The sequence below is a fragment of the Ochlerotatus camptorhynchus genome, unplaced genomic scaffold (assembly GCF_037179485.1).
Source record: "Ochlerotatus camptorhynchus isolate MF236.1 unplaced genomic scaffold, CSIRO-AGI_Acam_v1.1 ptg000083l, whole genome shotgun sequence".
Lineage (NCBI taxonomy): Eukaryota > Metazoa > Arthropoda > Insecta > Diptera > Culicidae > Ochlerotatus > Ochlerotatus camptorhynchus.
In genome coordinates this window covers 496430-521702 of record NW_027040573.1, presented here as the reverse complement: position 1 = coordinate 521702, position 25273 = coordinate 496430, and the positions used below count along the sequence as shown (strand labels likewise).

General features: G+C 39.1%; 1 protein-coding gene across 5 annotated transcripts in view; it reads right to left on the bottom strand.

The window, feature by feature from the left end:
- Window positions 1-25273, bottom strand: part of bru3 (bruno 3) — a 556696-nt gene that overhangs the window by 154732 nt on the left and 376691 nt on the right. For all 5 annotated transcript variants that reach the window (XR_010517464.1, XM_065218091.1, XM_065218093.1 and 2 more), the window contains exon 5: window positions 3757-3836. Coding sequence is in view for 4 of the 5 variants with exons in the window: in XM_065218091.1 (XP_065074163.1) it covers window positions 3757-3836 (80 nt within the window). In the remaining variant the exon portion in view is untranslated. The remainder of the gene's footprint in view (window positions 1-3756; window positions 3837-25273) is intronic.

The window sequence follows — 25273 nt, the reverse complement described above, 5'->3', positions numbered from 1 at the left end:
CAGAAAAGTTTTTAAAAACTATAAGAAGCTCCGAGAATTTCAGGAAAGTTCACAGAACTACAGCTTCATGATTTCTAGGGGTGTTTCGAGTATTTCGAGCAGCTCCGTTCATTAATTGCAGGAACATTCAAGAAGTGCCGAGGAATTATTAAATATTCTGAGAATTTCATAAATGTTCCTTAAAAATATGGGAAACTGCGGGGTATTCAGAGATGTTCCATGAATATCAGGAAAATTGTAAGCACGTAAGAAAAATTCCGAAAATTTCTTGTAATAAAGGAACGGGAACTCCAGGCAAGTCTAGAGAAGCTGAGGAAATTTTAGATATTTTAAAGGAAGTATTATGAGTTTCATGGAAGTATGTAAATAAAACTTCAGGAAAACTGCAGGAGCTTCAGCATAGACCAAAGAATTTCACGGTTTTTCAATTAACTTTTGGAAAATATCGAGTGTTTTTAAAAAGCTCTGAGAAGTCCATGCAAGTCTTGAGAACTTTATTGAAGGATTTTTATTAAGGATTTTTTTTTTAACAATTTCATTGATTACAGGAATGCACCGAAAACTTCAAAAAAGTCTAGACTCACAGGCTATTTTGAAAATCGTCATTGAGTTTCGACTGTTCAGTCGAGAAAAAGTGCTGATAACAGTTTTAGCATCGTCGATGTTGCGATTCAGGGGATAAGATTTGACATTTTCATCAGGGCTAATTTTAGATTAAATTCGTTAAATTTTTTTGCACTGAACGAAAGACGGTATAACTTTATGTCCCCTGAGAAAGGGCAAATTTGAAGACCGAAACGCTTTAAATAAAACATCGCATCGTTTGGATTAGTATTTTTAAGTTTTATGCTGAGCATTTTGTAGTAAAATTTAACCCACAGCCTAGTTTTAGTCAGAGGGATCTAAATTGTGTGTATATTCCCAAATTACAATTATGGTCGCTCCATGAAGCATTTGAGATGGCCGGGTGCACATATGAAAAATTAGAGAGTAGTCAGCACTTAATTTACCATGACAGAACTGTAGGAGATGTGTGCCAGTTTTGGCACTAGTGCTCCCCTAATTGGACTAATAAGACCCAATCCCTCTTCAAAATAAGTATTTTTGAATATTATTCAACATAGATATACAAAACTGCATTGAGACTAGCTTCCTCTGGAACAAATTTGGATATGGTCAAATAAAGGACCACTAATGCCATAACTGTTACACTTCCACTATCTAAAATATTATCTAAAAATATTACTATTGCTCTAAACGGCGCCGGTGGTGTAGTGGTAAGCGTGATTACCTCTCACCCCAGCAGGCCTGGGTTCAATCCCAGTCGGCGCCGCCGGGATGTTCTGAGGCATAACATCTCTGATCACGCCTTCCTTCGGATGGGAAGTAAAGCCGTTGGTCCCCGGTTCATGAGTTGATGGGTCGATAGGTAGGGTCCAGGTGTGGGAGCTGCCTTCCTGGCACGTCGGTAGCATTGGTGCTCAGCACGGAAAACAAGATCGACGGAAAAAACAAACCAAAGGAAAAAAAATACTATTGCTCTTTCCAGAGCTTATCTGAGCAGCTCCATACCAATTGCCAAATCGATTTTATTTTTCTTCGACTTTGCAAAATTGTTCACTAGGGAACAAGAATTCGGTTGTTTTGACTCACGCCCAATGTTTCAGCCGAATGTGCTACATTTTTCAATAAATGGTAAAACGATAAAGATTCATCTATTCTGAATGACAGCTGAAACATAGTTGTAGGAAACCGGATTGCCTTTTCTAAAAAAAATTAACGCTAAAATAATATCACAATTTTTTGTCAAAATAAAAAAAAAAATAAAAATAAAGATTTGGTCAAACCCACAGTAACAAAAGAAGTAAAATTTTAAGAATTTTAACCTTACGTTCATTAGAAATGGACCCAATTAATACTTTAAAATTGACCAAAATCGGTGAAGATTGTGGAAAAACAACCACAAAATCGTCTCTTTTTTCACCGGTTTGGAATTTGGCACTGTATTAAAATTGAACGGATTTTAAAAATAATGTATTTTTGATCCTTCAAAATATTAAGACTATTCTTTTGTAATTCATGTTTTAAACATTTTTTTTTTGTGTGAAAATTTGTGATTCTTTTCAGAGTGTGTTTGTTTCTGAAAAGGCAATCTCATTGCCTACAGGTGTGTCTCAGACGTCATTTCGATTAGATAAGCCGTTTTCGTGCTATGATTTATTGAAAAATATCTAATTCGCCATTTTGAAAATGGCTGAATTCTGGAAGAAACTTTGTTCATTGTTACTAGCGAACAATTATGAGAATTTTTTTGGAATTCTGTGCGGTATTGGGATTGGAACTGCTAATTTGTATTATTCCTTATAATCTCAAAGCTCTCTCAAGTATGCCTCTAAACTTGTCTTAAGAAGAATTGTTACCTCAATACTTCTCACGAAAGACTAGACATCCAAGGAAAACGCCAGGATTAGCTTTTAAATAGTCGTATCTGCTTTTGTGAACAAACATTGAAGTGCCTATTTGCTTAAAATCTGATCACAATGATCGGAAGAAACTTTATCCTACATGATGGTGGTGTTTCTAAGCTTAGAGTTTTGAAAAATTATACTTTTAATCTTTGTTTGCAAAAGCTGATAAGTCTATTTGAAAATTCATCCTTGATCTATGCTTGTTCATAAAGTTACATGAAATTCCTTATATTGGTTTATTACCAGCCATCCTTTATTTAAAACAAAACAACATTTCTCAAGATTATTCGTCCAGGCTCCATATAGAAACTTTTTATACTCTATGCATTCAAAAACGTTCTTAAAATGTGTTGGCTTCCTATCGATTCTATTCCCATCACATTAAAATTTTCCATATGATTTCCAAAAACACGCTACGACCAATTACTCATTCCCATCCATCTTGCCGAAATTCTAAACATTCAACTCCCACTAGCCATGTACCCACTCGAAAATCACGAACAACCTGTTTGTAAAACACCTCCAAAAACATTACCATTTTCACACGACTGAACATCGTGCTAAATGTCACCCCGTGAAGCACACCCCTCCCACCGCTACCAACCCATTTGCCCATCTCTTTGAAACAGTCCATAGTTTCCCATTCACCCGGTTCTCGCGATCGCGTAAAAATTAAATGAATTAACAACGATGTTTGACATTTTCATAAACTTCACGCATAGATGAGAGCTAATTTTATTAAATTATTCATGAAAATGGCATGGCGCACCCACCCCTTCCGCGCCGTGGGGACACACGATGAGCGCGGCATGAGTAAAAAATCATGTTCAAATTCCATTCCCTCCCCCAAACCCCCCGGCATGTCACCAACTGTCCGTGGCGAAAGTGTTTGCCTTCCGGTTCCGCCGTTCCACAATGGTGCACTTCACACAGTTCGTGTGCCTAAACCGTGCCGTGGCGGAAAAGGGTTGCAAATTAAATTAAGTGACACGCAATCACTTTCCATTTTAGGCTTCCTGCTTTACCTCGCCCCCCAAAGCTTGTGCCGAGGAATACTTTGAGAAAATCCGGCCAAAAATTGTGAGCCTTGTTTTCACCGGAGCGTATCGGCTTCCCGGGTTCGACTGAGGACCCGACGAACTTCACGCTTTAATTCGACGTAGGGCGACGACAGGAACGAGCAGCCACTGACTGACTTCTTCTAGCGATGTTGCTTGAAGGTTGCCCCGAACAAAAGCGGATCTAAAACAAGAAAGCTCTTTCTTCCATCCAACAGGGAGGTACTTACCGGCATAGTTTGACTACCGTGAAGGGTTGTTATAGCAGCTTGAGCTTCTTGATGCGAGGTAAATTTCACAAAGGCGCAACCTGGAAATGAAGAGCAAAAGAAGCGGAACGTCTTTTTAGTTAGTTGGTTCTGTGGGGTAAAGGATTGTGATGCGGAAAAAATGAGACCCACGTCCCACGCTTAATGAACGGAATATGGGCATTTCAGCAGGAGGTGGAGGGGGGGGGGGGTGTAATTATGGTTACTACGGGCGCAGACACGGAACGCGGTGAGCAATCTCGGCGAAAATGCACAGAACGAATCCGATGAAAATGTTTACGTGAAAATAATGTTCGGGTGCGGTAGAGGTGGGTTCGTTGGGGTTAACGGCGTGGATTGCTTCCTGACGATGTCGATAATTAATTAGTGGAGTGAAAATAACAGTCGTTGAAGTGGCAGAATAAGAAAAAGGGGTTCAAAGGGCTGATGGGTATTATGGGAGTGATGTTGGGTTTGTTTGAATTTTTAAATTGGTGCTACAGCATGATCTACTTCTCATTATTATTGTTTTATCCTTCTTTATCTTCTATACTTAACTTAGTGTTATATGAGTACTTCCATAATTATTCCATAAGAAATATTCTAAACCTGTTCAACGATATTTTATGAACAGGAAAATCGAGGAATTGATGACGAGCTAAATGAGTACCAATTTAGCATTTTTGGTAAGGATATTTACTTCTGTAAACTCTAACAAGTGGTAAAAATCCTATATCGTTTTTCTGAGGGGCAACAATGCTCTTGGCGATATGTGAAAGTTATTGATTCCAAATCAGGTCAACATACCAAAATTTGAATAAGTTACAACCTAAAAAGTCGTTAGCCATTTGAAGCTAACTAAACTTGTGCTCACTTCTTTCTAGCCTTTCTCCATCAAATATGTGAGTGAGTTTACCATTTGACACATTCTACCAGTGTGTATCGGAATGTTCGATCGGCTGTTGACAAAAGCAGGCCACTCTCGATGTGTGCCACGCGATCGTCTGTTTTTTCGGCAGTAATTATTGTGTGGTCCTCCTCATTGTTCTTCATCAGCAGTTCTTTCGGTCGATGCATCGTCGACTTTGGAAAGCAACCGTTTCGTGATGAGTGTGTGAGTGTTGATCACGTTTTGCGTCCATTGCTGCAATGGAATCGTTCTGACCCCCGTTGGAGAATTTGCCACTGGAAGCGGCTCCCTTTCTGACGGAGATGGCTTTTTGGATAGCGGAAGATAAAATGTTTTTTTTGTGTTGTACCTTATTTGACTATAGATTTAAGATGTATTGTAGAATCCTCGGTTCTGGAAAGTTAACTCGTTTGAGCCTTATCAAATAAATTAATAAACAACAACCAGCATGTATCTAGAGGTTTCATTACCGAGTAGTTTCTATAAAACCGACAATTCGGTAATGAAATCGTGATACCGGTAAATTACCGGTTTTCAAAGTTTAAGCTGTCAAAATGTAAAAAAAAGTGCCAGTATAAGATGAGTTCGATGCAGCCTAAATTGATCGAATTGATAAAACAAGTATTTTTTTCTTGAATCAATAGTAGATTCAATTGTTATTCAATATCTAAGCTGGTGTATTCATCAGAACACATATGGCAGGGCACACAAATAAGGGTTGATTGCCAATAATGAGATGGAGCGCATAGTTATAGATTACTTCAACTATTTTGGAAATGATGGTGTTAATGTTATTTCTAATAATTAAAATTCTCTCTCAACAGTACCGCTCACAAGTATATCATGATTTTTTTACTCTCCAAGAAAATCAATAAACTATTACTTTTAAGAACAAGAATCACATTTTATGAAGTTTCGGCTAATAATACATCAACTAATTAAATTTATTCGTATGGTTTTAAGGATTGATTGAGTCTGTAAAAATAAATTTTACCCAAACGGTTGCCATTTGACAGCTCTTTTTCAAACTGTTATTGCTTGAAGTATAATAAACCCAATTAACTGGAAGCTTGCATATTTGTAGTATCACAGACAAACAGGCGTAACTCTTCATTCTGGATCATCGGTCACGTATTTAACGATTGATTTGTATATTATCATTTCCCCGAACTGCTCACCGCAGCACTGGCATCGGACCACTGTGACATTTCTATATATTCTGTTTACATTATATGCAACCTTGTTCGCGATTTAGCGAGCGGCTATGATAAGATTCTGTACTTCTTCCACATGAAAAAAGTATCAAATGGCTCTTTTCTTGCAAGCGACGATCAAGTTATTCCTTTATCATTATAATATCCGTGTGGTGTAGTGGTAAGCGTGATTACCTCTCACCCCAGCAGGCCTGTGTTTAATCCCAGTCGGCGCCACCGGGATGTTCTGAGGCATCAGAAATTATTCAAAGACTATCGAAAGAAGATTCATCACATCTAGGTAAGAAATGTAATGATAATGAAAAGAACGGATACTAAGCCCCGCCCGTAACGTGAGTAGATCACCTTTTCGTGGTACGTTACGAGATGTAAGATCTACCACCGATTCCTAGGCCTAACTACTTCAAACTAAGGGAACATGATTTTTCAGTAATCAAAGGAACATATCTTAGTCCTTGTTGATAGTGACAAGACTCGGCTTTGTCTACAGAGGATGATCGAATAAGGAAAAAATGAGTTAGTTAGTCTTCATCTATGTAATTTCTAATCTTCTATTGGTTGTTCCCTAGTTTGAAGTGGTTAAGATTAGGGTTCTGATGCATGGTCATTATCGGTGTCAATCCCTAATTTTATTGCTAAGGAATTTAATTTTGACTAACCAAGTATAAAGAGCGGGATCTTTCAATTAGAGTCTGTAAAAAAATCGAATACTTCATCATTTCTCAAAAGTGAGAGCTCTTGGAAAATGTGATCCGTGATACTGTCACCTACTCTGAACACGCCAAGCATAAGCGGCCATGGATGTCGTCGACGCTTTGAAGCGACAGACGCACTCTGTACGGTTTCGGAGGTTAAATCATGACCAGCTTTGGCAACAAAACGGCTCTTTTCAGGGCCAACGAGCTTATTACAGTAAAGAGTTGGAATATAATTTATCTGTGCCTGTTTATCCATTTTCAGAACCACATGCCCCCAACGACCACACAAAATGCTCTCCAGAGTGGTAATCAGAGATTGAAATTTTCTCTCAGCTGGAAGATAAGCTACGCATCAGTCAAGCTGCTTTTCGCAGAGCTGAACATTGACAACATTTTCATCTCTCATGCTTCAACGATTATTCATTATCCTCTCCCATCCAAACCGTGAAAATATTGCTGTTTCAAAATCGCTGAGAACACTTTTTCATCTCCCATTGGACACCGAAAATATTCGCTCGTTTGTTTATTTAACCACCATCTTTGACATTTTAGCCATACAGACTGTTTAAAGTGACTTAATCCTATTCTTAAAAATTGGTCTTATATTAAAAATCAAAAACATCACACACATCATTAAACAGTCTGCAACATAAATCGAGAGGGTTGTTATAACCGTAAGCAGTACGATGTCCGGGAGTCCACAGTTGTAGAGACGGCGAGCTGGAGTGTGAAAATTTATGTTCCCGAGCAAACAACTGCAGTCAATATGATTACTAATCATGTCAAATATGAACATCCTCTGGAGAAAGACTCGGCGATTTGTTAGTGTTTGCAGTCCAATAAGCGCACATCTATGCTCGTACGGAGGTAAGCTATCTGGATTTGTCCATGGCAGACGTCGTAATGCAAACTTTATAAACTGTTTCTGGATTCTCTCGATGCGCAGTACATGAACAGCATGATATGGAGCCCACATTTGTACTCCATATTCAAGAACACTGCGGACCATAGAGCAGTACAGCGCTTTCAGGGCGTACACGTCGTCGAATTGTGCAGTATTACGGCGCAAAAATCCTAGCATAGAGTTGGCTGTCATGGATATGTGCTCGTTAAACCGTAGTTTGCTGTCCAAGATGAGCCCAAGATCCTTAATGGCATTATGGTGTTACTGGAGACCGAGCAATTCGATTACAGAAACCGCTTCTTATATGTGGTGGGTGGTACCGTCCACCTACCGTTGTTTCTCTGCTGTCCATCGAACAACAATGATTACCCGAAATTGGTGCAATTCGATCAAGTTTGTGCCAGAAAATGATGCCCCAATGTTAATTAGCACCGAAAAACTGCTTACATCCTACGAATAACCATTAGTTTGCGAACAACAGGACAAGTGTAAACACCCCAATAATATGTGCTGGTTTATTAGCTGAACCAGTTCAACCAGCTCACCAAAATTTCAGTTGCTCCTTAAATCTCATGCTGGTAGATGCTGACGCTCTGTTTACATTTTGCTGACTAGTTACTTTTTAGTATAGTTTTAGTACACTAGCATCAGCACACCAGCACAAGTGTAAACACCCCATATTCATTAGCACAGATGAGTCAGTTTCGGGCACTCCTGAATTTGCAAGCTGACTGATATTTTGGGTTTTCAGCATGCTCAGCTTGCTCTCATTGTGTCAACACTACTTCATACTGGTTTTTGTTTTCGTAATGGGGTGTTTACATCTGTGCTGGTGTGCTGATGCTAGTGAACTAAAACTGTACTAAAAAGTAGTCAGCATAATGTAAACAGGGTGTCAGCATCTACCAGCATGAGAGTTCAGGCTGGCTGAGCTAGTTAAACAGCATATATGTATGTAAACACGCCAATAAGCAGAACAATAATCAGCGATAGTGTAAGCTGGGCATTACCGTTCTTTCATGCGCAGATTGGATTGCTTATGATTACATCTGTGCTGGTTTGCTAGCGCTAATGTACTAGAACTGTACTAAAAAGAAGTCAGAATAATTCAAACAGGGCGTTAGCATCTACCAGCATGAGATTTCAGGAGCAACTGAATTTCGTTTGAGCTGGTCGAGCTAGTGAACTTAGCATAAGTTTAAACACTTCATATGAGATTTTTCAGTGTATAAGAGTTACAGAGTCGTTACAGAGGCGATTTCGCTTTGGACTGTTTTGGTCAAATAGGGTTATGTATGCTAAATGATTCACATAAAAACTATGCGCTAACATGAAAGTTTTAATTCAGGCAGATCCGAGCTCATGCCGTACGGGCGGTATTTTCGGCAATGTTGGCTCGTGATTTGCGGCAGTACTAGTACTGGTTGTCTTTCTCATACCGCTGCAAATCCAGTCCCGTACTGCACGAGCTCGGTTATGTCTAAAGACAGCTGAAAATCGGGTTCTCGGGAAGAGTGAAAAATCATAATCACTGGAAAAAAAGGAAACGAAATTATCGGTTGTCACTACCGAATGAGAAGAAATTATCGTGGTTGCTTATCTCGAGAGAATTGCTTTGCTTGAACAAAGTTCTCTCGCTCTTTGTTTTAGCTTTTCATCCTCTGTACGGGTGAAAAGTGCCGATTTTCTTCTCACATCAGTGATAATTTCGATCTCTGGTTGTAATCTTGTAACCAAACTTGGAAGCAGGGGTGCAAGTGATTTTGATCGATTTTTTTCATCAACTTTAAAAAATACTACAAATTTGGTACGCCTACAATTCAACAAAGAAAAGAGTTAAGATAATGGATGATGGATCAATTAAAAGAACTAAATGCTCTTCACATTTGCTCCGTTCTTTAGCGGTCCTACGTCAAGCTTCCGTTCGTGCCCCTAGGCACAGATCCTTCTACTTTATTTGCAGATCGCAAACGTCACTACGTTAGGCTCAATTATGAGTTCAAGCGAGTTAGCCGTCGATGCTATTCGCGATATCAACGAGGGATTCAGAGGAAACTCAAGTCGCACCCGAAGTCATTCTGGAATTACGTAAATGAGCAGCGCAAGGAATCCGGCCTACCTTCTTCAATGGTGTTGAATGGAGCAGTTGCTTCCACTCCTCAGCAGATCTGTCGCTTGTTTTCTGAGAAGTTCGCCAGTGTTTTCACGAATGAGAGATTAACTGACGAACACGTTACCCTAGCAGCTAGTAATGTTCCACTGTACGGTCAAACACTGGGTGCGATGGATGTCAACGTCGAGATGATTTCCACTGCCGCATCACAGCTCAAGTCGTCCTTCAATCCAGGATCCGATGGCGTTCCATCCGTATTCCTGAAAAAGCATGTCGCCAGCTTGCTGATGCCCATGCTTCACCTATTTCGATTGTCCATCTCGAGTGGTACATTTCCATCTTGTTGGAAATTCGCACATATGTTTCCTATCCACAAAAAGGGCAGCAAACGGGATGTGGACAATTATCGTGGAATTACGTCGTTGTGCGCAGTTTCGAAGTTATTCGAGTTAGTCATCATGGAGCCTCTACTCTCTCATTGTAAGCAGTATCTAAGTGGTGATCAACACGGCTTCACTTCCGGTCGTTCTACTTCCACAAATCTGCTGTGTTTGACATCGTATCTTACGGAAAGCATGGCAGAGAGGACTCAAACAGACGTCATATACACCGACTTGTCAGCTGCCTTCGATAAGCTAAACCAAGCCATCGCGATTGCCAAGTTGCATAGACTTGGGGTCAGCGGCAACCTCTTGCGATGGTTTCGTTCATATCTCACTGATCGGCAACTGATGGTTGCCATTGGTGACAACCGGTCCAATATCTATCTAGCTACGTCAGGAATACCTCAAGGAAGTCACCTGGGACCTTTGATTTTCTTACTCTTCTTCAATGACGTGAACTTGGTCATCGAAGGCCCACGACTATCGTATGCAGACGATCTTAAAATCTACCTACGAATCCGCTTGATAGATGACTGGTGTAATTTGAACCGAATGGTGGTTAACCCCACTAAGTGTTCAGTGATCACTTTTACTCGGAAGAAAGAACCAATCACATTTGAATACAAACTTATCGGCACTGTAATCGACCGTGTGAACCATGTGAAAGATCTGGGTGTTATTCTAGATTCTCAACTTACGTACAAGCAGCACATCTCGTACGTTGTCGACAAGGCGTCTAGGACATTGGGATTTATCTTCAGGATAGCAAAGAATTTCTCCGATATCTACTGTTTGAAGTCACTGTACTGTTTCTTGGTGCGATCCATTCTGGAATATTGTTCTGTGGTCTGGAGTCCAAACTACAACAATGGTGCTGAGAGAGTTGAGTCCGTTCAACGCCGTTTTCTTCGATTCGCTCTGCGGAAGCTGCCTTGGAGAGACCCATTTCATCTGCCCAGCTATGAAAGTCGTTGCCAGCTGATTGATCTGGAGCCTCTCCGAACTAGAAGAGACACCTCTAGGGCCCTGTTCATTGCGGACACTTTACAAGGTAGAATTGATTGCAGTGCAATCTTGGGGCAAGTCAACATTAACGTCCAACCCCGTGCGCTACGTTACAACGTTATGCTGAGATTGCCACTTCAGCGCACAAACTATGGCATGAACGGTGCAATAGGTGGGCTGCAACGAGTGTTCAATCGAGTCTCGGGCATCTTCGATACTTCCCATCGTTCTTTTCTGGCATAGAGCGGCTTGTTGGTCTTGATAACGTCGGTAAAGTATTCAAGATGCTAATGTTTCCGCAATTGTTTGAATGGCCTTGTAGAGGGCCGTCGATAGGATCATCATCATTATGAAGAATGGGGACAGTTTCTCCATTACTTCCAAACATAACTTCTTTGTCCAGAAAGGCGTTGAGATTGTTTGCCACAGCTTGTTTGATTCCAGTAGATTGGTGTCTATCCGGGAATGGCAATACGAAATCGCACGAACGAAACCTGGTAAACCCCGTCCAATACTGAACCGGTTAGATTGCCCTTCTATGTTTTTCCCAAGTGCGATCGATCAAATGGGACTAATCTTATGTAAACCTCTCTAGAGAATTTAATGGAAGTGGTTTCGTTCACCGCAAGGCTCTGTGAATGAAGTTATGCTAAATTTTGCCCTGTTTCCCCCTATTTTATTGAATTATTCATGGATATCTTGCGAAGTTTACCGAGATTCTTAAAAGTAACGTAGATTTGATTTGAGTTACTCGTCTTATCAGCCACCAAAGAGTTGTATGCTGTTATTGAGCAACAATATCGTACGGACTTTTCATTTTTAAGACACCTCTCTCCTTATCTACACAAATATGAGCATCTACTGGAACCGATTGAGCATTTGGTAATTTAAATAAATATTTTTGAGTCATACTTAAAACATTTTCTCATTTAAAGCCGTTCAAAATGAATTTTCTTGATCAGCAGTCAGGAGAAACAAGCCACAAGCGACACAAGTTTGCATGGCTGCAGTTTGCACGTAAAACTTTTGCTGAGGACAATCTAATCGACAAAATAAGAGAAGCTTTAACTTGGTCCGATCCCAAGATGTCGTACATGTTGGTAAAATCACGCGGAAAAAAAAGCTCTGTAAGCAGAATCAGGACTTCGAAGCAGAGATGTTGAATTTTTGATGAAGAAAATTTCGAAGATAGTGAAAACGGTGACGAAATGATGAAGAATGGAGTGACAGCTAGGATGTAGATTGATGAGCTGGAAGTGGTTACATGAACAATATCAAAATACACATTTTTGTAGTGGTTCGAAAGGGTCCAAATGTCCTGTTTTAGTTACAGCAGCTACCGAATGACACGTGCCATCTGAGATCATAGAATATTATTTGCTTTTCGATATAGTAAAATATGACAGTAGATAATGTACAAAAGTGATATGGCTGGTTTTACTTCATTCACAGAGCTTTGCGGTGACCAAGGCCACTTCCATTTGATTCTCCAGAAATTTTTACACAGGATTAGCCCCATTTTATCGATCGTACATCCCTCCATCCGTGCTAAGATATCCATAAATAATTCAAAAGAGGGAGCGGGGTAATATCGTCCTTATATCCCTATTTAGGAGCTTTGTGTGGTAAACTAGACTACTTCCATTCAATTTTTCAGAGAATTTTACTTAAGAAAAAGCCATTTGTGCTAATTTTGTTTCCCTCCGAGCCAGGCATGGAAAATCATTTGCATTCATTTCATACATTCATTAACATTCATGTGCCTCTAACTTTTTTCATCAACAAAATTCCGCTGAATAATGCATAGAGCTTTTGTAGGTTTTGTTATTAAACCCAAAACCATGCTCTGACATGAAACGAGCTAATTAAAACCATCAACAGTCTGTTTTGATGTGTTCAGTTCAGTAGCTGCCCTCCTGCTTCTTAACCACCCGCCACCACCGCGCTTCCCATTGAATTAATTCGTAAACTGCGTTCTTCAGCAAACATTCCCAATCGAAATTCAACCCTCCCCCGCTGCTGCCCGGTCCAGAAGGCAGCCATCAGTCGTCCAGCAACGAGATGAAACCCTTCAAGTGCCGTAGCGTCATGGACCGAATGCGATGGTGCAAAATTTTCAATTTTGCCCCGAGAACGAAAAATTGGAATGTCTACCACTTTGGATGACTAGCTGTTGCTGTAGGGTTTCATTCGTAACCAAGGCAATTTTTCTGTTCGACATGGGTTTTGTTGCTGCTGCTGCTTTTCAACCTCACACCCTGCCACCAGCACGTGAAGCTTGTTGCGTTCATCATACAGCTTGTTTGGGAGTCAGATTTCCCCACGGCAAATATTTTCAATCATTTCAATGAGTGTCGGGACGATTTTTTTTTTCTCCCTCTCTACGAGCTGTTGCTTTGGATGATTTCGAAATTGGTTCGTCCCGGAGAGCACCCTATCGGCCATGCATCATTCCAGGGCGTATCACCGGCCACCGGGGACTTGTGTCGACAAAATCAATGAAATGCAAAATGATGAAATTGAAATCAATTACGAAATGATTTGATTAGTATGTGCGGGATCGAGCGGAGTTGGACCGTGAAAATGTTCCACTTTGCACGGGAGAAAGAGGACACCCGAGCAAAATGATGGAAAATCGTATTGAAATCAAAATCTGATTTCAGTTTACGATTGGCAAATATAACATCAAATTTTGTTTTCAAGTTGCTGTTCTCTTGATCTACATCTCAATATGATGTTGATTGTTTTTTTTTTTCAGAAGTGTCCTTTTACAGCAAATCAAAAACGGAATATGTACATCAAATTGAGTTTTCAGTTTGCCCTCACTAATAGCACAATGTATTTTAATTTTAGAAGATTTTTCAATTTGACCTAAGTTATCATTATTAGCAACATCGCCACATCAAATTTAGTTTTCAATTTGACCTTAGACTTTGCTCGGGCAGGTTTCCTCCGCCTGATGGACAGACAGTTCTGCCCTCTAGGGAACGAGTGTAATACACATTCCATTACAAGCTTTGGATTCGAGCGGAAGTTTTTTCTTTCCTGTTCCTGTTCATCCCTGCAGCACAAATAAATCTACGTTGTATGGCTTGATTGGAATGATGAAAATATTTCACATGTTGTCGAACGATGAAAAAAATGGAAGCAAAAGTGAAATCATTTCAATTGGTCGCCATGACGATCAATCGGTCAAATGCTGGAAAATTTATAGATGCCATAGCAGGCAAATAAGCGTTCAAGGGAAAAATCCTTTGAAATGATTCTGCCAACCGGAGCCGGATGGTGAGAGTTCAAATTCCCACTCTCCGTAGTTCCAAGCGTGGTTGCCATGGTTGGAATGCTGGATTCGCATGAGAAAGGTACAGCATAGGTGAATTCATAACGACGGAAATGTTGCATTGGCATAAACGTAGCTGCTGTAGGTTCATCGATGGCAGCCATAAATTCGTAACGAACTTGGAACGACAATGCTTATTTCGGGACATGTGTCAATCAAGCGTGCAAAGTCGGACATTCGATGGAACTTGTTCCGAATTAGAGGAACATGTAGAAGACGTGTTGGTTAATTCAGCAAAGTTGTGTCAAGCAAAAATATAAATTTTGACAATCAAAATTCGGATCAAGTGGTGAAAATTGAAAGCGACATATTATGACTGTCATGAGAGACCTTATGAAAATTTTAAAACGCATGAAGGTCTTTGGAATAATTTCTGCGCTGCCTGGTATCTTTTGAGGTAAAAATAAGAGATATGTGATAACAATCCAAATTGATAGTTGGATACTTGTATATTTTCAGAATGATAACTGATCATCCTGAAGTCTTGAAAAAGTAACCCTAGGTTATCATGGGGATCTCTGGTAACCTGATGGTCTTCGGAATAATTAATGAGTTACCTGGTATCATGAGAGAATATCCAATAAACGTGATTTGAATTATTGTATAGTTGACGATCTTTAGAATAACATGATCAACCATAAATCGTGAAAACAATAGCAAGGAACACCTAAAGATTATTTGAAAAATTTCTGAACAGCCTGGTGTCAAATGAGAGAATATCTGTTTGATGTAAAAAATGCAAGCGCTCTCATAATATTCTGAGAAGATCCATGCTTTTCCATGAAGTTCTATAATATACTAATTCCCAGAACTTCTATGATGTTTTCCGATCTTTTATGAAATTCTCTCTATGAAACTGCTTGAGCTTAAACTCCCTGGAACTTTTTTAAAATACAAGCTGTTATGTATAAAGTTCTCCATTTTTATGTCCACGTATCACTTGGAATGGAGGTACACACTTAGATTTTTTCGCCGAGATGGGCACCACCGAGCAGCTCGGCATTTTATTTTGCTGGATCTCAATGAAAAACTTGCCGAGATTCAGCTTACAAACGGGAATTTTGCCGAGATCTCAGCTAACAAACATATTTTTTGCTGAATTTCCAGCAAAATAAAATGCCGAGCTGCTCGGTGGTGCCCATCTCGGCAAAAAAAATCTAAGTGTGTAGAGGTTGCCACCGCCGTCAAGCGAGGTATTCAGTTTAAACTTCTCCAAAGCTTCCAACTTCCTACTAAATTTATTCGAGACCAACTCCAGCAGACCTCTCACCTGAATTGTAGCATGTTTTCTAAGGTAATTCCATTTCAAAGGATGGCACCAATATCAAGCGAAAGAATGACATCAAAAAACAGTGAACAGAACATGTTGTCCGAAAACTTGATGGTAGTTCAGAGAACTTCAAGAACGTCCAGAACAATATGGAAGTTTTAAGATATTCTAGTATAGGTTCCGATAGCTTCAGAGCAGTTCCATAGGATTTAGGATAATTTCTTGAAGTTCAATAAAAATCAAAGAGCTTCAGGGCAATTCTATAACCGTTAGGAAAATTGCCGCAACTTACAGGGTGTCTAACAATAGGTTTCACTAAAACATTATGGGTTTACAGCAAAACAAATCAACCAAATCATAAAATTTATTTTTCGTTTGAAAGATACACACTTTGAAATACCTAATCTTACACGTGACGGAATCCATCTTTGACATAAAAAACAAATATTTCTATTTTTATTTTTTTTATTTTTTTGACAAACATGTCATGTAAAATTAAGTGTTTCGAGACTGAAAAGTTCGAAAGTACGTTTGATTGAGTTGAATTTCGCGTCTTTTATGATTCAATTTAATGTCAAAATTGACGCTCGTATATGTCGGTCTCAGAGCACTTTAATTTAAATCCATTCATAAGTGTGTACATCTTATATAAACAAACTATATTAATTCAATTTAAAAACACTTTGTCAAACCTTCGCGGTTGGCACGCACGATTTCCTGAGGAATTTGGTCCCAAATATCATCCAAATGTTTCTTGAACCAGTCTAAAGAAAGCTCAAAGTAGTCAAGTGGGTTGAGATCCGGTGAAGATGCAGGCCACTTGTTATGACATCCGGCAAATTTTCCACGCCCCACGCCCCCCTTCTTCGTCTTGTGAGCTGGAGCAGAGTCCTGTTAGAAAAAATATGGTGCCTTACCATACAGCCTTGAAGCATGAGGAAGCAGATGGTTATTCAAAACCTGCTCGATAATATCCAGTGTTGATTTTTACGTTAGATTCCAAAATTTCCTTTCCGTGAAACGGCTCCCCACACCATGATTTTCGATACATTCTGATAGCGTTCTACAGCTTGTTCATATCTTGGAACATTGGCAAAACTTTGACATACACACGATCATTTTGTTGATTATGACTGTCCTTAAGGAGGAAGAGTTTTTCAACCAAAAATCAAATATCACTTCTTTTGACCCTGGCTTGCTATTAACGCTCCGACAATCCGTGCACTTGTTGTTTCTTTTGAGGTTTGCATTCCAACTTCGCCAATTACATCGAAGCACGAGAAATTTGAAATTGTTTGCTCAAATTACGACCATATACAACCGGATTGCGTCTAATTCGCCACCTCACACATTTGATCACTGTTTTCGTCCTAACAGTACGTCTGGCACCTCCATTGTGTTGAACATGGACATTTTCAGATTCTTTGAATCGTACGAGGGTACGGAAGACAAAATGCTTACTCAATTCCGAGCTGCTTAAGGCTATTATATATCTGACACGGTCTTTTTTTGCAAATGTAATTTTAATACTTGCTCCCACATGGCTTCTATGGTGGCTGATAAATGTAAACAAACGGAATCGCTTTTTTATCCTCGGTAAGCTGTCAAAAGGATTCACTCAAGACGGGTACCGTAAAACGGGGTAACATTGATAGTTTTTTTTAAAGTATATTCTAAATAATTTTTACAGCAATGATTGTTTTTCAAATTTTATATTTTTAAAACAAGTACTGAGGATCCAAGCATTTTAAAGCATTTGCACTATTTTTTTAGTTTTGTGACTGAACTTCAGTATTATGATTTGAGGTTACTTTGATAATGCCCGATGAATGTAGAAAAAAATCAGTGAAACTCAAACAATTTAAGTTCTTTAAATATGAAACTTTGAATGAGTATATAATCAGAAAACTTCATAAGCAATTAGAAAACAACATTGAATTTGTGATGGTTGTATCGGAAATACATTTCATAAGTGATGGTTTGAGTGCTTTTTCAAAAAGGCGAAAAACACGAAAATGGTTTTTTAATATTTTTATAAAATATGTAACACATATTATATAAAAACTATATACGATATCAACGGAAATACCCAAAGCTACAATATGGAACCAATGTTTCTTATTTGGAAAAAGCACAGCGAGTTAATTTATGCTTTATATTATACTATCAAAGTTACCCGCATTATCAAAGATACCCCGTTTTACGGTACCACCAATTTTGATGCTAAAATGACCCAGTTGAAATAAATCCACAGTGTAAAATGGTGACATCTATTGTGAGCCAGATTGCATAAAGTTGCCAAACCGGTTTTTCAGGGAAAATTTGTGAACTACAGTTTAAGGTTAGATTATCTTTATTAGCGAGATTTTCAGCCAAAGGCTGGTTCATCTTTTCCTACAGGTTGATTTCGAGTACTCTAGGTCAGTTCTATAAATTCATAAAAATAGTGGGATCTTACAAAAAATGAAAAAAAAAATACAAATAAAATACAGAGAATTTTGAACATCTAAAAAAAAAATGTCGGAAAATTTAAAGAAGCTACGAAAAACTCATGGAACTGCAGAAAACGTCTGAGGGGCAGTTTTATCAATTTCAGAGCGATTCCAATCAGTAGAGTAGCGAGAACTTCCAGAATGTTTCAAGATCTTCAGGAAAGCATTGATAATTTTAGAGCGATCCACAAAAACTGTTGAGGAAATACCGACGATTTTCAACCGACTGCGAGTTGATAAGGATTTCCTTTTGTAAAATGTTGGGCACTTCAGGGAAGCTTCTAAAACTTCAAGGCGGTTCCATCACCTTCAGGTAAACTACAGAACTTATACAATGTTCTAGGAACTACAGGTTTATCAGGTAGAACTTCATAGAAATCAAGAATACTATCTAGATGTCCAGATTCCAGAAATCTTTCTTGCACCCATAAGGGTTAAATAAGTTCCTAGAACCACAGGGAAGCTAGGTCTAGAGATCTTCAGGAATCATATATCTTAAGAAATTTTGGAAACATCCAGACTTTCAGGCAAGTTCGAGGATCTGTGAATAGTTTCATCAAATTTAGGACAGCACCAAGAACGTCTAAATATCTTTAGAAAATGTTTGACAAAAGAGATTCCTACGGTTAATAATCAAAACAACTGAGCACCCTCAGATTGACAAAAGAGATTCCTACGGTTAATAATCAAAACAACTGAGCACCCTCTCTCCGTAAAACTTCTCACCAGTATGATACAACAACCGAGAGATATCGTTTTTTGCTTTTCTCGCTCATTCGCAATATCACTAACATCTATCATGTAGTACCATCACCGAGGAAAAATAAAAAGACATATAAATTGACCGTCATCTCATTTCGAGCATGAATACGGTTATGACGGTCATTCCTCTTCCAAAATCACGAATTAGGCGATAGTTGGGATGTATCAAGGAAAAAGTCTTACCAGAAATTTTTACTGTGAGAATTCATATCTGCATGAACACGTACTACCTATAGTCAAGAATGCTTTTTCATGAATAGAGATTTTGCAGCTATTTATTTTTCCGGATACCGTGACGCTTGAGCTCGAATAATGAGGATGCTGACCGCATATCGTATCCACATTACCAAATCTCAAGTATCAAGGGATCCGTAAAAAATCCTTGTGTAAATAGGAATTCCCCTCTAATGAATTGTGAATTGTAGCTAGAGGTGTTATTGCTTGGTAATCAAACGTTGAACTGTTGAACAAGTCATTGTATATCTTTAGGTTAAACACAATACAATATTTGCTTGGTTTTCCACAGTTCAGGATTATTTCAGAAGAAAAAAGTTGACAAGCATCAAATTCAAGGGTCATACAATAACGTTAGCAGTTTTTCGGAATTTTTCAACTCGCCATCTCCCAATGTAAGACCTTGTAAAATCATACCAATTGCTTCTCCACTCTTATTAATATCCTACAGCATTCTTCATCCTTAAATAAGATACGTCCCTCGCTAGTAAAGATATTGTTAGAAAATTGCAACCACCCCATCCCTCTTTAATGCTTACACAATTCAAGACCAACAATTGTAAAAGCCTCAACTCCATTTTGTAAACAAACCTTGTAAGGCCGTTTTCTCGCTAAACGAAACCTACATTCACAAACCTAAAACACAATCGGGAAGAGGAGAATTTCCCTTACATGTTAATTTTGTTCGTTTGCGTTGGCGGACTTCGGTTCGCGATAAAATGGCTTTGCAAGGTTTGTTTACAAAATGAAGTTGAGGCCTTTGCAATTGTTGGTCTTGAGTTATTGCACGGTGCATTATAAATACACATTTTCTTCACTTGAGGTTTCAACAATCAAAGCAACCATTGGAATCCATCAACAAAGAAATCTGAATTCGTTTATTATATTCAGTCCCAACCTAGATCGGGTATCAAGATTGGATCTGCTTATTTTCTGACAAACGTCAGATTGTTCGTTTTCTTTTAAAACCCAGCTCAGGTTGAGGTTCGCACTGACAAAAAGTTCGGTTTCGCACTAATTTTGTCGAAGGTCCAGCTGTTGGTTCCACGATGGTCCTTGTAATTTTTCGGAGCAATTAAAAAATCTAAGATTTTTCGCTTCACTTTTCGCACGAAACGTAACCATGTTGAAAAGTTATTTGTTTTGACATTATTTAATTCTCGTGAGCTTGTCAATTGTGAGTTGTCAGTTTTGAGATTTATTAAGCATCGTACACAATGACGCGTACGTACGACAGAATTGATATTGCCGATGGAACAAAAAAAAAGTGATAGTGGCAAGTTAAGAAATTGCATTTTTGAAGATAAACGGATATTTTTCTACATTGTAACGTAACAGCACCCACATATTTATTTGTGACAAGGAAAATTAAAATCCAACGTTTTCTTCAAAATGTTTCGTATGTTCTGAACTTAACAACTTATAACAAGAACAGGAAAATGAGGGAGCATTATTCTCACTTCCCACTTATAAATTTTCAACAGAGATGTGAGTGAATGATTTTGTTACTCTCTCCTTGTCATTTAATCTAACTGTCATGGATGGCTTTGATGAAGACGGTCTAGTGAGGTAAAGGTGTTTCCAAGTGATATGCTAGTGGACCGTCATTTTTTATATGTGACGGTTATATGAGGATGACCGTCGAGGTACAATAACCGTTATGATAATGCACAGCACTGGGCAGCATGCTATGATAGTGTGAGTGCACATAGAAAGCCGGTGTGGAACGTTACCACAACACATCGCTTGTTGAGCAGAAAAACGAACCATTTTTGATTCACTGATTTGTTTGCACTTCCCCTTCTGTTCTGTGTTGAAATGCTAATAAGAAGAAGAAGACAGTTCCATTAATTTTAGGGCAGTATCAAGAACTTCAAGTAGAATTGCGAAAACTTCAGGATAGCTTTCAGACCATCAGGGAAGGTAAGAGAACCTAAGGTGGCTGCATTCAATTTCCGGTTTTGTTTAGGAATTTTTCGCGTTGGAAAACTTCTTGACTTCCCTGGGCAGTATTTGCCACACAATATGTACTAATGCAAAAATGGTATAGGCATCGAAAGCTCTCCATTAATAACTGTGGAAGCGCATCTAGAACACTGAGTTGAGAGTACGCAGTAAGCTAATATGCGATAAGCAATAAGCTTTAAATGGAAGAGGAAGAAGGAAAAGAGCGTATCAATTTAATTAAAAAAAAATAGAAGGGACTTAACGTATCTTCAGGGAAGCCCCGAGATCTTTAGGGAAGTTCAATGATTTTCAAGCAGCTTCATTATTTTCGGAGATCTTCAGAGAAAGATAAAAAAACTTCAGAGCATTGCCATGAATTACTTGTAGGAACTTTCTAGAAGTTCTAAGAAATCATGGAATATTAAAAAAATATCTGGAATGTTTTATAGAAATTTTCGAGGTCTTCTGAAAAGTTCTATAAATCACAGGAACTTTTTTGAAACTTTAAAGAAGCTCTGTGACTTTCTTAATATTTTTGGAGGAACTTTAGACAATATCCTAGATTTTTCATGTAAATTCATGTAACTTTCGAGAAGTTTAGAGAATTTACAAAAAGTTCTATGAGCTTCGTGGAAGAATCGAGAACCGCAGGAAAATTATGCGAGCTGCAGGATGGATTAAAGAGCTTCAAGGCTGTTCAAATAACTTCAGAAAAAATTATTGAAGTTACGAGATCCTTAGAGCAGTTCCAGTTACTTCAGGTAAGTAATTAAAACTTCAGAAAAGTACAAATTTTCGGGGAATTTTCAAAATCTGGATGAATTGGTCATCTTGCTTTGGCTTTACAGTCTTTAGGAGAAATGATTGATGACAGTTTTATCATCGTCAACGTTCCGGTCCAGGGGTTGGGTTCTTCATCAGAGCTAGTTTTAGTTTAAGATCGTAAACAAAATCAACAAAAACATCCTCTTAGTCCTACGTCAACGATGCGGCCGTGATTTGGACAAAAGCCTTACCTTGTTTCCAATTAGTTTATTTATTAAGGCTCAAATTACCAAAAGAACTCCATGGAGATCTTCTTACTTTCCTGGGAAGTGACTTGAGCTTTGATTCCACTTTCAACAGTACCAGCAACTCTCTTTCTTCATCCAATGTTTGTTTCCTTCCCACCACCAGCCACTTGGCCTCCACATTTTAGTAGCTTTTCCGTATGGTCTACAATTTCAAATTTGTAGAAAAAATAGGAGTTATTCCTTCGGATGCTTGAAAACAGTTATTTTTTTTCCTTGATTTGTTTTCCGTGCTGAGCACCAATGCTACCGACGCCAGGAAAGCAGCTCCCACACCTGGACCCTACCTGTTTATCCATCAACTCATTAACCAGGGACCAACGGCTTTACTTTCCTTCCGAAGATCAGTTACTTCTTCTCCACTAATTTTCTCGGTCTCCTGGGACGTCACGTCCATTATCACCACCTTTTCTTTCAGAACGTCAACCGCTTCCTCTGTGTCTTTATTGTTGTTGTCCACCACTACTCTCCAAGTAGAGCAAGAGGCTACAGTTGATAATGCTCTCCAATACCTTGCTGACGCTGCATGTTTAGGAGATCAAAAAATAATCAATTTGTACGGGACCCAAACACCCTTTTTTTTCCTCTGTTCGAGACCTAACACTACTGCGACCAGTAAATTGATCTATTGTAGTATATCCCGTGTCCTTGGTTTAGTGCATGTCGTATTACTCCATCACTATTGAGAAATGATGAAGTTATCGATTTTTTTACAGTTGCCACTCTTGCATTTATCGTAAGGATCCGACTCTAATTGAAAGGTCCCGCTATTTATACCCTTCGGAGTGTTGAAACACCCTTCAAAAGCGCGCCCCTTTGTCAGTCAAAATTGGATTCCTTAGCAACAAAATTAAGGTATGACACCGATAATGACCATGCATCAGAGCCCTAGTCTTAACCACTTCAAACTAGGGAACAAAGAATAGAAGATTAGGAATCACATAGATGAAGACAACTAACTCATTGTTTTTCCTTGTTTCAAGATCATCCTCGGTAGACAAAGCCGAGTCTTGCCACTATCAACAAGGCATAAAAAGTAACAAGGACTAAGATGTGTTCCTTGGATTACTGAAGAATCCTGTTCCCCTAGTTTGAAGTAGTCAGGACTAGAAATTGGTGGTAGATCTTACATACCGTAACGTACCACGAAAAGGTGATCTACCCACGTTACGGATGACTAGGATGTGTGTAGAATTTGCAGGATAGTGTTCTTCAGCCATTCTCTAATATTGAGAAGGATAAGGAGTGTACTCTTAGCTTCCAGTGGTAGATTCCTCAGCATTTCGCATTGGCTGGCCACAGCATATTCAAAGCTTCCAATTAACAACTCTGGAAGTGCTTCAAAGACCGCTAATTTGAGAGTAGCCTAAATTCAAAACAAAAACTAAATTAAATTAAATGTGAGTGCCTCAAACAAAACATGACTCACACAAAAGCACCCAAAGCGTCAGCATATGTTCACACGTTTGTAAAAAAAGAAATCCGGAAGGAAAAACGGGTTTGTCAGTAGTTTTCCAATGAAAAATAATACCGGACGATCGGAAACGGTTCTCTCTTCCACGATGTTTTACCGAGTAAGGCAGCATAGGGGATTGCATTTTGTCAATGCCCGCGATTCAGTTGGCACTTGTGAACGAAAAAAAAAAAACAATCTGCTGCGAAACCTATCAGCACGGGAGTTGGTTGGAAGTGGAAAAATATTTCACAAATAAAGAATGCGAGAAATGTAGTGGATTTTCAGCAACTGGTTCTTCCTCTGGGGGAGGATGGCTTCGAATCGGGAATGATGCCAAAAGTGCACAGCGTACGTTCGTACAATGTTATTGGAAGAGATTTGAGTGGGAATGCTCGTGAAGGGGGAATCCGTTGAGTGGCATGTTTATTTTTCATTTCGATCGTCGGATGGAAGCTTAGTTGTTTCACTCGGGAAACTGGCACGAATGTTTTCTGTTTAGCGAACAAATCGGATTTGAAATTACGGAATGTTTTGATGGAAGTTTTCAAGATTTTATCTAGGTATGGAGTCGATGAGTAATCCTTTAGCAAAGGTCAATGCAGCAATTTGATTTGAATTGAAGCAGACGTAAACCATCGTTTCTCATCAGAATAACATTTTTTGTGCAGATTTATTTCCTCACCTCCAAAGCTACTTCTTTATCATTCTCCTAAAGAGAGCGGAAATTGAACGACAAGACCGATGAGTAAATCAAATCCGATCCCCATCACTTTCTCCTGATTCAAGACGAAATATCTTTAACAAAAATGGGGAAAAAAATACATCCTGTTGTTTTCCTACTCGTCACGTGTTTTCCGTATTCCACGCACGAGTTTTGACCTTTTTCTCCATCCCTGTCTTTGAAAACATCACCCCCGACCTCGTAACAACCATAGCAACTCCATTGCTCTGACGACGCTCGACGCTGTTTCGGGGAAAGCACAACAAAACAGCAAGGAAGATGAATAAAATTAATTATCTCATTTCGTCTCTGCGCTCGAATTTGAATTCCCATCCGAAGGAAGGAGCGCGTTAGTTCGGAAACTGCTTGCACCGGCCGAGACGAGAGTTCAAAAGGAAAGCGGAAACCTCTGCACAAAAACAAGACCTTTGGAAAGGTATAATGAAATTGTTTTCCATTTAACCTTGGTCCAACGCGGTCTTGTTGAAGTGTGTGTGTGTGTGTGAGAGAGTGAGAATCAGTGTATTTGTGTTTTTGGTGTGAGTTGCCTGTGGAAATGAATACAACCCAAATTACAGTCTTTTATCTTCCGTTTGTCTATACACACGTTTTCGTTCGTGAGTCTTCCCTCAATCTGAAACTTTCCAAATGCATTCAGAGGCAAGGGCATGACAAATAATTCATGGCTATTCAGAAGCCTTAATCAGATAAGAAGAATCAGTATGACAAATTTCCCCAACATCCACGTACGCCTCTGTGCTTCTATTTTACGTTCACATCCGGGAAGATCCCCAGCCCTTCCGCCCCTTTTTTCACCACCGACAAACCGTCGTCGCCGTCGTGATTTTACGTTTCTGCTTTTATATTAACTTCTTATTCAAAGAACGAGAGATATGGCGCTGCTCCGTTCCTGGGACACGTGAACCAACATCTCCGCAATTCCTTGTGCACCTCAAACGACATGAACAACGGTGAACATG